The 13688-nt window shown below is 36.0% G+C and overlaps 1 protein-coding gene across 1 annotated transcript in view; it reads right to left on the bottom strand.

Annotated features, from left to right (window-relative positions):
• Positions 1 to 9181: 9181 nt before the first annotated feature.
• The window catches only part of TMEM47 (transmembrane protein 47), a 28798-nt gene continuing 24291 nt past the window's right edge, over positions 9182 to 13688 (bottom strand). The window contains exon 3 of the mRNA XM_033114119.1: positions 9182 to 12585. Within this exon, the coding sequence (XP_032970010.1) occupies positions 12407 to 12585 (179 nt within the window). The 3' untranslated portion in view covers positions 9182 to 12406. The remainder of the gene's footprint in view (positions 12586 to 13688) is intronic.

Below are 13688 nucleotides of genomic sequence, written 5' to 3'. Positions count from 1 at the left end.
GGCCATCTTGTGGTTACTGATTGTTTTCTAATCCCCTCACCTTAAACATCCTTTTTTTTACACGGTTGCTTTTATATAGATCGAATCTTTCAAATAAAGTAGTTAAAGTCTTAGCTAATATCTGTCACCATTCTTATTTTGTGAACAAGTGATATATTAGCCTGGAATTGCTAGGCTAGAAACGTATTTCAGAAGTCTCCAAAAGTTAGACACTGAAAAATAACGATTAAGATACGTGAGACAATTAACTCTCCTTAAATATCAAATATTTTAATCATAACTAAGAGCTAATTCTGAGGTGAAAGTCCTTTAATCACTTACAAATAAGTAGTAACCACATTTCATTAATCCTAAACCCTATTTTGTCACACCTATGAAATCAGCATGCGTCTTACAATCAACTGCATCCTCAATCTTAGTCAGCCTGGGTTGAAGTGAAGGTCTTCCAGAGAGAATTTTTATTTGCTTTTGCCAGCCAACGTTAGGCACTACCCATCTGAGACCATTTAAATTAAATTCTCTGCTTGAGGTTTTTTTGGACCACACTGGAAGTGTGAATTCAGATCTCAAACCGGCACGAGTACTGTCTAGTTGTTTAAATTCTCCACCCAGTGCCAAGGTTGAGACATCACGGTTCCCTTGCTGTTTTTTTCTCTGTCGCCACTCTATTGAGTCAGTTTTATACTGAAGCTTTTGCCTTTGGTGACTCAGTTTTATTCAGAGGACTCCTAGACCACCCCTCCACCTAGTCTTGGTTGTGTTTTTGCTTTCTTATTGGTACATAAAATCTTACAGTCAGTGGTTTCTTAGTTATACAAAATACAGGTCACAATTAGACATTTGCCCTTTTTCCAAAAGAAAATATTTAGCCTACAATTAATTGGATGGGAAAACCCAGACTGATTCTCACATGTATCGTTTTGTTTAACGGTCTATTAATCTGGGTCAAAATCTTGCTACATAGTCTGTATTGTTAGTAAAAGTATCAGGTAGCAATAAAACTAGTGCGTTTACTTTGAGAACTGTAAATCATTCCACGATATAAGGCAGAATTATTGATTCTATGTGCATGGTTTGTGTTCCCTACTTGAATTATAAGATCCTTGAAGTCTCAGATTATATCTTCAGTAATCTTCCATAGCTTTGTACAGTATTGGGCCGATATTAAAGATGCAATAAAACAGTGAATATTTGGAGTGCTGAAAAACATACATATGAGGTTTGCAAGAAACAAACAAAACTTCCATAAATAGAGTGTGTGTGCGTGTGCATGTGCCCGCGCCCAATTGCAAAGGAAAGAAAGGTCAGTATCTGGGCACAGAAGCAGAGAGCTTCTTGGTTGGTCTTCATTATGAATATATTTTGGCCTTACTAGAATTTGATATTATGGAAGAGTGCATGGGAGGGGACTGAGAATCCTATCTACAATGCTTGCTCCAACAGATTCAATTCACAGCCTTAGCAGGTAATAAAAGAAGCCTCTGGACCATGTAAGGGATTGTCCAGGCATAGCTAGGTGCATTGGCCATTTTATGTATTAATGCCAACCGCAAATAAATCACTTTTCTGGTCTGCTGTGGAAGGAAAGAAGATATTTCTGTCAGGAAGTGAATGGAGGATTACTGACTTGCTGACCTTTCCTGGCTGTGATGAAAGATGACTTCTTTCCTTTCAGCAATACTTCAAAAATGGAAATTGCTCTTTTAAACGTATGATGTGAGAATGAAGTAGGGAGCCCGTTATTATTCCTTAAATAGATGGTGGCAGAGGGCACCCCTGGGGAAAGGGAGAAATTCTCATTAGGGCTATTTTTCTGAGAGCTGTCAGTATGCATGTGTTTGCATTTAAAGACTGGAGAAAGGAGGAAGCAAGTCCTGACCGGATGTATTTTTAAGACTTTATTCTTATTCCTGCAGCATTTAAATATAGTGTATAAAATACAGCATGCCTAACTGCCTCGTGCTATGTTTGTTATGCGGATTCTTATGTCATTTTCCTGATGAAGGAGTAAGGAATGCAAAATTATTTTGCCCTGCATTGTTAGATCCAAATAAGAATGGAAAATAACAAGGCATGCATTTTCCCTTGACCCAGGAAATGTGACAGTCGCCTGGTTTTTCAAAAACAAATGGATTTTGGTAACCACTCTATGGTTGTCCGTGTCTATGAGTTTTTGTTTGTTTGTTGCTTTCAGTTTTATGTCCCATATATGAGTGAAATCATACAGGGGGTTAGGGGAGGTAGAAAAGGGTAAAGGGATCAAATATATGGTGACATAAGGTGATTTGACTTTGGGTGGTGAACATACAATGCAATATACAGATAATGTACTATAGAATTATACAATTGAAACCTATGTAATTTTTAACCAATATCACCCTGATAAATTTAATTTAAAAATAAATGTGTAAATAAAAGGCAAAAATAAATGGCTTTTGCTGCTTAGGCCACAGGAAGAGAATGTGCTAAGGATTGGATTTTTTGTTAAATGTATGAGGTCTGACAATTAAGGTCGCAAACTCATATTAGAAAAAGTGCTACATACCTCCTTGCTGAATATCACTATGGTCACCTTGGAAGTACTCCCCTTGGGAAGCTATGCACAGACACCGGCGCCTAGTCCACCCTTCAAAGCAATTTTGGAACTCTTTTTCTGGAATGGGCATCAGAGATGTCACCGTATTATTCTTGATATGCTGAATGTCATCAAAATGCCTTCCTTTCAATATTTCCTTTATCTTCAGGTAAAAAAAGAAGTCATGGGGGCCAGATCAGGTGAGCAGGGAGGGTGTTCCAATACAGTTATTTGTGGACTGGCTAAAAACTCCCTCACAGACAGTGCCATGTGAGCTGGTGCAGTGTCGTGATGCATGAGCCATGCATTGTTGGTGAAAAGTTCAGGTCGTCTAACTTTTCCCCACAGCCTTTTCAGCACTTCCAAATAGTAATCTTGGTTAATTCTTTGTCCAGTTGGTACAAATTCATAATGAATAACCCCTCTGACATCAAAAAAGGTTAGCAACATTGTTGCAACAAGTTCGCAAACTTAATTGTGAGACCTGGTACTGAAGGATCTTTTGAAGGCCTGAGAAACTTAAATGAGAAAATGATGATGTAGAGTATTAGTGACATTAACTACTGAAACAACTACAATGGCCCAGGGGAAGTCCCATCATATTCCTGAAGTCTTCTATCAATTAAATCATCTTTCAGTAGTACCAGTTGTCATAACCACTCTTTTGTCTCCTGTTCTGCATGCATGTGGCTTCTCTGGACAACTTGAAGATACTGTTCACAAAAAGCAGGAATCATGTACTGTAACAGTGGATGCTTCTAGTGATTAATCAGTTTGTCTTAAGGGCTTGAGGCCATCTGCTGTCATCCAGAATCACAAAAAAATGTCAGTCAAAGCTGAAATTCACATCAATCAATGAACTTCAGTTTGAAATTAAATAGGAGAAAAGAAACCAAAAAAAAACCTTTCAGAGTGGATGTCTTAGCCCCTGGAAGAAAGCTGTGGAGATGACAGATAATTTGACTGCATGTAGTTCTTTGCACTAAGAACTAAAAAATCATCCTAACATGTCATTTAAACACAAATATTTTTGGTCTCATTGCAAGGAAGAACAATCCTTCTTTTGAAGATGTTTGTGTTCTAGTGCATCTGATACTGAAATACACACATCAGTGGATATCATGAGTAATGATCTTTACTTAAAACACACACACACACACACACACACACACACACACACACACAGATTTGCCTTTAGGACACAATAACAAGAACGGGAGTGGGTGACTTCCCATCTATTGTTTAATCCTAGGCTGAGTTGGGAACATAAGTGTGGGAGAGATTTCACCATTGATTTTGGGTTCAGTTGTCTGTGCTGTGTATAACTACTTTTTCATGTGAGGAGCTCGTGTTAGCCAAAGGAAGATCCAAGAATAATTGTAACCAGCAGGTTGTCTTGCTTAAGCAGGCATGCAGATCAGGTCTCCAGAGTTGGATGAGTACACTTTTTTACTAAATGCAATTAACGGGTTCACTCCAACATGCTCGATTCTACTTGGGTTTGATTCACCTGAGCCCAAAGCAGCACTAGAGTGAAGTGTCGATGAAAAAACATCCAGCCTAAAAGAAAGCTTATAAGAGTTTATTTGAGCCAAACTGATGATAATTGCTGGGAAGCAAAATCTCAACGGATTGAGAAAATGCTCCGCAAAATGGCGGTTTGCAGCTTATTTTATCCATAAAATCAAAGGAGGGTTACATGAAATCCATTGGTGGTAGATTAAGTGGGTGGGAGAAAGTGGGGAAATCTCTGGATTGGATAAAAGTAAATTGGAGAGACAGGTACTTCTTTCACATAGGTGGATGCAGGATAGTTAATTGTTCCCTTTTTACAACACGCAGAGATGGTAATCAGGGGACAAGAATAATAATGAGGGATTCTGTAGTTTCCTGCTCTCGTCCAGAGAAAGGATTACTGACATTCCAAGGATGTCATCTTAGGTGCAAAAAGACAATAGACAGGCTCACTTAAGGTGAAGATTGACTTTATGAAGGGAGCTTCAGGCTAAAGATGTGACTTCCCGCCACGGCCCACCTTAGTTACAAATTTTTTTGCTCACGCCATCCTATGTGGTTATTTTGTCTCCTATGCTTGTCAGGTTTAACATGTGACCCCTTTTCCGTCCACAGAAGGCAATGGAAACCTTGGTTGATAGTACTGTATGTGTGAGGTATTACTCTGAACTCAAGAGAAACCATAAGTGCAAAGAAATAGGCAACCTCAGCAGGACTGGCATTCTTGGAGAACACGTGCGAGAATGGTGCTCTCCGGAGCTGTATGGCGCAACAGCTCTTACGGGCTAATGTAGATTGCCAGTGCATTCTAGATGTAAGATGGGGGAGAAATTACCATGAGTGGCTTCATATTCCAAAGCAGCTTTCATGCCATCTGATGATTATTGATCTTCCTCCCTTAGCATATGACTATGATCTTGGAAAAAATATACACACAGAAGGGAGAGTTTACACTAAAATATTTTCACTTAGTTATATTTTACTGTGAATGAGACAACTGGGAGCAATATATGACAAGGAAATAGAGTATTGGGCACCCTGGGGCTGAGATGGGAAGTGTGTCAAGAAATCTTCATGTACTTCCCAATCCTTTTTTTGAGATGTGTAGCACAACCTGAATATTGAACTGTCAAACAAAGGGTGCTTTATCTAACAGAAGTTCTATTGGTTCCAACTAAAACTGGATAATGAAAACAGGATACTATTGGAAGCACACGAGTATTTCATGGAACACAAGGCAGCTTCACCTTACTAGGAACAGGGACCACCCACTCTTTCATTCTCTCTGGGTCTTACATGGTCCTTCTTGACTGCTTTTCTCTGAATATCTATTTCATTCCTTTATTCTCTTAAGTTTTTCTTTGTATCCCTGCACACATAGCCCAAGCCCCATAGTTTATGTGTTTTATTACTAGCTGCACGCAGAGACCAATTCCAAATTAATGGGCAAGAGAAACAGAGGGAGGTAGCCTAAGGCAGGAAGCATCTCTGCTGTAATCACCTCTGACCAGGGATGCAGGGTCATGTGGTGCAAATATGGCTGCCTGCCAAGTCCTCTGTTACAGAAAAATCACTATGGGTGGAGTATAGACTCCAAAGCTAATCAACTACATCAAACTGTCAGGTTTCTGTACTCTTGTACAGTCTGTGCCACACACTCATGGAGAAAAGGTAAAACTTGGAAGATCCAAATGTTTAATCTTTTTCCTGTATTTTTTCCCAATCCTTAGTCTGACTTTAACTTTGTATTTCCATAAATTGTAAATAATTCTAAAAACGCTCCAGTTCCAATTTAGATAACATGCAAATCATTCCAAGTATATAAATGCAGGAAATTTGTACATATTTATACTAGTTATTCAAAACCAGCCTAACTCTAGGAAAACAGCACGTTACATGGGTTTTCCTCATCCCAACAGCATAATAGTCAAACAAGCCTAAATGAAGTCAAACAGTGCTGGCATGAATGAGTATAAGTGTTAATAGTTGCCTTGACTTGAGAGCGTTTCTCATTCAAAGATGCCACGCAATCATCAGTAGCAGGAGGAGGTTAGTGTGTTTAGGATCATACGTGAACTTCCTGAAGCTCAGATGCCTGGCGAAATTATACTAATGTTTATTGACTTTCTGATATAGCTAGGGAAAAAATTTTTGTTATCCATGCCTGAAACAATGTGCGAAAGGAAGTCCAAGTATTCCATGTCTTGCAAGTTGGCTGCAAAGATATGTGCTAAATATTGAGATTTGTAAAGCAATATTCTGGGAATGGAATTTTTCAAAATTCTGCTTCATTAAGAAGCACTTAAAAATATCAAGGTCTTCAGAAAATATAACTGGAAATTTTATATGAAACATTATGCCTCCATAAAGATTTCGGTAGTATGTCAAATTTATGCCAAATTTCTTCCAACAGGCAATAGTATTCATAGCCTGGAGTTGAATGAGAAATAGACTATTCATGATCGTAAGTGTTAAATGTTTTATTACAATTTCTCATTTTGCTTCTTTTAGGTATACTACTCAAATCATTAACACAACCATCGTAGCTAGCTAATGCTTAAGAACCACCTAAAAATTAAAAATTGGAAAACTTGTTCTTGATGTCAGGAGTTGCCATATTACCACTGACCAATGATATGGCCACAAAGGGGGACTTACTCTCCAGACGCTTTGATACCGAAGTTTGTTTGCCTGGCACACGATGCCAAGTGTGACAGCATTGTCTGTCTTTTCAATTAACACACAGTATCAAAGACCTGCAAAGTAGTGTTTCTCTTCCATTTTTGAACCCTTAACAATTTAACTCCCCATTCATAATCTTAAAAAGTCTTTAGTTTTAAGACTTCTTTGAACTTTCTCTTCCTTATAAACTATATTTTTCTTGAAGAATTCAAAAGGCTGTATGATGTTCCTTTCTTATTTTACCTTTATAAATTCAAAGCAACCAACGGGTAGTCTTCAGCACCATCATCACATATACGTAATGGTTTAACTCCATCCCTGACTGCCTCCTACTGTTGTGTAAGAAATGCCTTCAGATCACCCAGACACATCCTCCACCATGCCAAAATTAGTATGTGTATGTATAAAATGTTTACATACTATTTTTTCCATTAATCCTTGTCACATGCAGAAATTGAAATATTCAAGGTTTTTGCTGGTTTGATGACATGATTTTCCAGTACTTGTTCCAAGCTTCTTTTATAATCATTATTCCTATGAAGTCATTCAACTTGGAAATAATTTCTTGCCCAAACTGAGTTTCTCTGGTGAACCACTCAGCACAGCTTTAGTTTTACAAAGAACACCATTCTTTGTGTGCTGTTAATCTTGGCTTTAAAACACCACATATTATCCTTCCCACTTGAACAGTTCAGCTCCTGTTCTCTTGGTTATACTTTTGGAACGATTAGACTTACTGCTGGAATATAAATGTGAGTCACCTACCTGATGACTCTTTGCAAACAGATTTTCCAAGTATAGATACATGAACCCTCTGCTCATGGCAACATTTAGTAGTTAAAAATGTGACTTTTCCCAGTCTGAAAACCCACCTATATAAGAAAAATTGTTAGCATTTTATTACACGGAGTTTTGTTATTTAGTCTGATTTTAACTTTGACATTAGCTTTGACACTAAGTAGCTATGATACCATGTTCGAATACTTGACAATGAAGTTAAATTATTCAAACGAGTGCTTCCTGTGAAAATACTAAGCACTTCATTCTAATTTTTATTTGCCTTTTATCTTACTTAAGGTTGCACTTAAAAGAGATTAACATGTCATAACATGAAAATTTGATAAACTAGAAATCCAGGTATTCAGTGGATTATTCTATAGAGTACAAAATAATTTTACTACCAATTTTCTAACCAAAATGACTTAAAAACCATCAAAATGGAACATTGTGTTGACATGCTATGGGCCTGACTTAAAACAAACTAACAGGCTATGAGACCATTATGGCAAAGCAAATTGAAATTGCCTTCCTGTTTCATGTTCACAACGAAATCTCTGAGGGCAAAGGATTTTGCCCGTCAAATCCTAGTGAAGTTATGTCTCCATGTCTTCTACTCAGAGAAAATGCGTCATGGATAATTACCAGGCAGGACATGTTTGTCAAGGTGTTCTGCTCATGAGAATTCTGTGTAAAAACTGAAAATACTTTACACTGAAAATATAATACATCAAATGAATGCTACTCCATCACATTAGAATAAGGCCATTGAAAAGGAAAATTTCCAAAATGATAGAAAATTTGCAAAAATGTTAGAATTTACAATGGTTAATTATGTATACTTTTGAAAGTTTGATATTAAATGTATCATATGCCTGCACAGCATTTACAGTATTTTTAGCAGAAAAACATACTGTGAGCCTCTCAAAATCTGAGGGTGTATGAGACATGAAGGGTACCTTGATGACAAAAATGTATTTTATATTCACTGATTTTATCAACAAGAAAATTTCCTCAATTATATATGGATTTATAACTTCAAGAAAATTTTCTGACAATCATACAAGTGAATTGTATTGTCTAATTTAAATTTATTTGCAAGTATACTCACCATTTTATATTCACCAAGGGTGATGGGAAATTCTGACTTGAATTTTATGAATTTCTTCACATACACACGTGTACTGAAAATTTAGAGTGCCTCTCTAATTAAAAAACAGAAATGTAGGAAAGACAGCTTTAACGTATCTGGCAAACACTAAAAACTAAACAAAAATCAAAACAGAGTATCAAACCCTTTCGCTACTCCTGTTTCTAGTGTGATTAGAGCAGGAAAAAACGTTAGCCTACACTGTATCTCCTTCCTGTGCATTTTAAAACAGAAAGTTTAAAAAAGACATTTAATATTATTTCTTTCACTGTTCCTATAACTCAGCTGCAGAGGGTAAAAAGGATCTTGGGAGAGAATTTGAAATAAAAGTTAAAAAAAAGCTTTACACAAAATGACCATGTCATTTTAAGCTGTGTTTTCTAAATAATATATATTATAAAGGAGAAAATGAACTGAAGATACGTAATTTAGAAACCTGTTAAAGGGTCAACACAGTAGAGAAGACACAAAGTCAAACCACATCAGTGAAACCACTTTTATTTTTATTTTTTCCACATAGATAACTTCATGTCTACAAAAATCATAAAATGAAAAACTGATCATGAAACCGCAAACTCAAAAACCACTGGAGTGATAAATAGGTTTCCCCCAGAGGGCTGTTAGCAAAAATAACCAGAATACCATGAATTCGTATTTAAGTAGTATTAAACATGTCATATATTTAAAAACAATAAATATAGAACAGCAGTAGAGAAACTAATAGCATAAACAGCATGAAGTATATTTTATTTTTTAAGACAGATGAAATTTCTAGGCACAGTTTTAGGCATTGAAGAGGACACAGAGGCATAGGTTAGTGTGCGCTGATCTGTACAAAAATACAGTCTGAATAAATTACATTGCTAGCCATACAATTAGACGTCACTTACCAGTCAGTTCATTGCATGTTTAATAATATACAAGTACATGCTAATCCATATATATCATTTATATTTCAAACACATAGGTCTCTCTATTTGTCTTTAAAATTTATGTTGAACTTACAAAAAGCTAAATAGTTGTGCAAGAAATCCGAATAACTAGCCCTGCTGTGTACTTTCTGCTATACATGTATATGTGTCTCTCTCTCTCTAAGATAAACAATGGGTTTATAGTTAACAGTTTTGCTTGTAAGAAAACATCAAACAAAGCTAAAGCTGCAAAGACAAAATGTTAATGTAGGTGAAAAATTCACTTGTGTTTATTCTGATAGACAAAACAGTATTTCAGATGAGCAACAACTCATGTTGTACTGAGCTTGTTAGTAACGAAACACTTTCAAACATTAGTGATGGTAGAAATATAGCATAGGGCTCTTCACTGGGAAGGGGAAAAATGCTCTATAAGAAATCTACTTTTCATTAAACTGCAAATATGTGTGCCTTAGTCGATACCATATTCCGTCACTTTCCAGCTCGTCCTATCGACAGAGAATGAAAACTTGGTAAGACTTGAGATGTGATATTGGTCTAACAGCACACTGCATCCTCCACTAGGACTAAGAAAAGTGCCTCATTGATGTCAGCACCAAAGTACTGTTCTTCCATTATTCAGGAATAAAGAGATTCTCTCACAATAGAGTGTGTTTAGTAGCTGAAATTCCTTTCCAACAAATATCGTATTTCTCATGCTGCTCTAATATGTAATTAACTTTAAGACAGTCTGGCCCAGATTTTACTATGTTATTTCTCAAGGAAATTGCTTCCAAAGATTCTACAATACTAACATCTTTCTGGATAATTTCCACTCCTAGTTTCTTATGTGATACTACATAGAATCATATACTTTTATAAAGGTTTCTCTCTAAGATGTATTTAATCACTTTTGTCTGTCATTGATAAAATAATAAGCCTGGTTCTCCATATTTAATTTGAGATTCTATAGAAAAGTCACAAGAGTTTTTTTAAGCATTTGAATAAAAAATAGTTGTTTTTTTTTTCCTGTTGTTTTGGCAACAGTTCTTAAGAAAAGCTGAAAGCAGAACTCTGCTTTGGGAGGTAAAGCAAATTATTAAATACTATTGATGTGGTCCTGCTCTTAACAGATTTTGCAATACAACACAACATAGGTATGTTTTAAATGATTTTTCCAATGCTTCTTTCTGCAAGAGGGCCAAAACCAGGACATACTGTTGTAGTGTCTTTGTTAACAAAAATAATTATTTATAATTTTTATATTAGAACTGTATATTTGATATAAAAATATGTTTATAATTAAACTATCCAAATTTGTATATTAAACAGGAGTAACAAGTTTGCAGTGTGAGATTAGTTGCAAACTTATTCCCTATTATTGATATTTCCTTCCATTTGAACAGTCAACAAATGATTCCCTTAACATGAATCCGTCATAATTGTGTGCACAAATCAGTGAGCCCATTAGTAAACTCAGAGGACCAGGTGATAACCAAACGAACTCTACTCCTCTACTGAGACATTTAGACATTTATATAAATCTATCGCTATTCATTTACTTTTTAATAAAGACATTTAAAATACTTGGGGAAAAAAAGCAGCCTTCAGCCTTCTATTTTAATGAATTTTAAACAAAGTGTTCATCCTATTTGCTACTCTCTTTTGAACTACAGTGCTTACAGGAGAATCATGAATTTTCAGATCAACACCATTTCAATTTTTCTTCTTATACAATTCTATTAAAACTTTCCAGTGAAACAGCAGAGAACATAGAGCAAAAGCTTTAAGGTATATGTACTTTTGTACGGTAAATAAGTGTGAATACCGATCTAAGCCTCTTAACAAACGTGTACAAGATTAGTGTTCAAATCACTTCACTAGAGCAAATATTAATTTTATGTGTAACAGGCAAATGCAAATGTGGGGCAAGGGAACAACTTATTGCCATTTATAATGGTCCATCTTCTACAAAAATATTTAAGCTTGTTATATATGCACAATTATTTGCTGTAATGTTAGGTAAATGATTTAAGGGTACTTAGGACAAAAGCAACTCATGCATATTTCTTTCTAGTCGCCCCCGGGAAAGTAGAGACTCCCTATTTTCCTCATTCTAAATATGGCTGAGGCACAATTTCTAACCACTGTAATGAAAAGCACATGTCTTTAAGTCTTGACTCCCTTCCCAGGGATACGCTGACTGCCAAAGCATACCCTCCCGTTAAAAAGAGTACTCTTGAAGGTGGACTATGTACCATTAACTAGTTACATTCAGAACTCCCATTAGATACTGATGGGCAGTTCACTTTTGAAGAGCTCACTCAAGCAAATAACCAATGGCCAATATAGTCACTGGGTGGGAAAGGCAGGTGATAAGGACCCTAACAGTGGAATCCTTGTCAGCGCCAATGAACTTCTAAGTGTTGCTTATGCCAGCTGCTCCCCTGCAGGCAATAGGAGATTCAGGCATTTCTCATTCCAACTAATCTCACAATGTCTGCTGTCATATAGACCCTTCACTTGTCAAGAAAAATGACGTGAACATATTGGAAGTTTGCAGCATTTACCTATGTCTAATCAGCTCTCTTAATTTGTGCAGGTCCCTAAAATGGATGTAAAAGCTGGTTATGATGTTGACAGCCAAAAGGCAAAAGATATTAAATCAAACGAGCAAACTGCTTGATGCTCCACAAATGTTTTAGAAAACAGTGAGTTAGAAAAGATGCAGACGCAATCCTTGCTGGATGGGTTTTTTTGTTTGTTTGTTTTTTTCCCAATTCTGGACTACTGGTTCTAGTAGTAGTCTTCGTAGTTCTTAGGATTCAGGCAATAAAGGATGGCACCCCCAAATGAGAATATAGTCGCACCCCACGCCAGGCCATAACCCCAATTGAACTCATGGTAAATTTTCAAGCTCACAGTTTCAATGAACTTGATTGGGTAAAGGACCAGGCTGCAAACCTGTAAAACAACTGAAAGAAAAGCAAATCAAAATTAGAAGAATGCATTTACAGGAAATAACATATAAAATACATGTATGTATGAGAATTACTTTTTAACCAACTGAACATAAAAGCCAAAACATTTAAAGTATTGCTTATTCTAGATGGTATATGCTTTAAAATATTAACAATTTTTCTTTAACACAATTTCACAATATAGCAAGAATGACTCTATTAATTAGTAAATCACTATAGTAGTCTTTGACAAAATAATTAGTGCAATACAGTAATTTATGAGCATACAAAGCAGTGTTTCTCACTCTACTCTACAAACACATATATAATTATCACTATTACGGCAAGTAGTACTAATTAAGCCAAACTGTTCCACTGTACAATACCTGTAAATAGCTCCCCAAGAAAAGTGACCCCAAATACCAGCTAAAACCGTTATTATTTATTTACGCTCTTAAGGAATTGAGGAATTCGAATTCATTTGTACTGATAAAACTGGTCAACCAGTTTTCAAGACATATTTTTGTTGTTGTTTCTTAATATCATCTAATTCAGCCCAACATTCCTACAAGTCCTACTTTGATGTCTTTGCTTATATTAGTGATCAAAAACTATTGTCATTCTTTTCCTCTCGTCCAGTCCATACCTCTCACCTTCAAAAAGGGGCTCAAAAGTTATCTTTGTCAATAAGTCACACCCAATTATACTCTATTAGGAAAAATAGATGACATTTACATATTTATTCCTCACTCACTTTGAAAAAAGAGTGAAGTCGATGAAGGCAGAAGAGCTAATGGTACTGGAAAACCTAAGCTAATAATGGCCACCACAATAGAGCCCAGCATTTAGCTCTTAGTTCTTAGTTAAATCTTAGTTCACAGTCAGGGCTAAAGGGGAAATGTGATGAGTCATACATAATAAAATAGAACAAGCCAATGAATCAGGAAGGAGGTTTGTAAAAATATCTAAATAAGGTGGTGTTTATCCTGCGGGTATTTTTATATGGAAGATACTGGATTACACATGAGATGATGTCTTCAATTCAAAATCATAACTTCCTATTGAATCAACTATTGTATCATTTCTATTTTATTTAAATCAATTTAACTAGAATTTAC

Source organism: Rhinolophus ferrumequinum, chromosome X, assembly GCF_004115265.2.
Source record: "Rhinolophus ferrumequinum isolate MPI-CBG mRhiFer1 chromosome X, mRhiFer1_v1.p, whole genome shotgun sequence".
NCBI classification, from domain to species: Eukaryota; Metazoa; Chordata; class Mammalia; order Chiroptera; family Rhinolophidae; genus Rhinolophus; species Rhinolophus ferrumequinum.
Note: the sequence above shows the minus strand (reverse complement) of the source record. Positions and strands in the feature narration are given on the sequence as shown.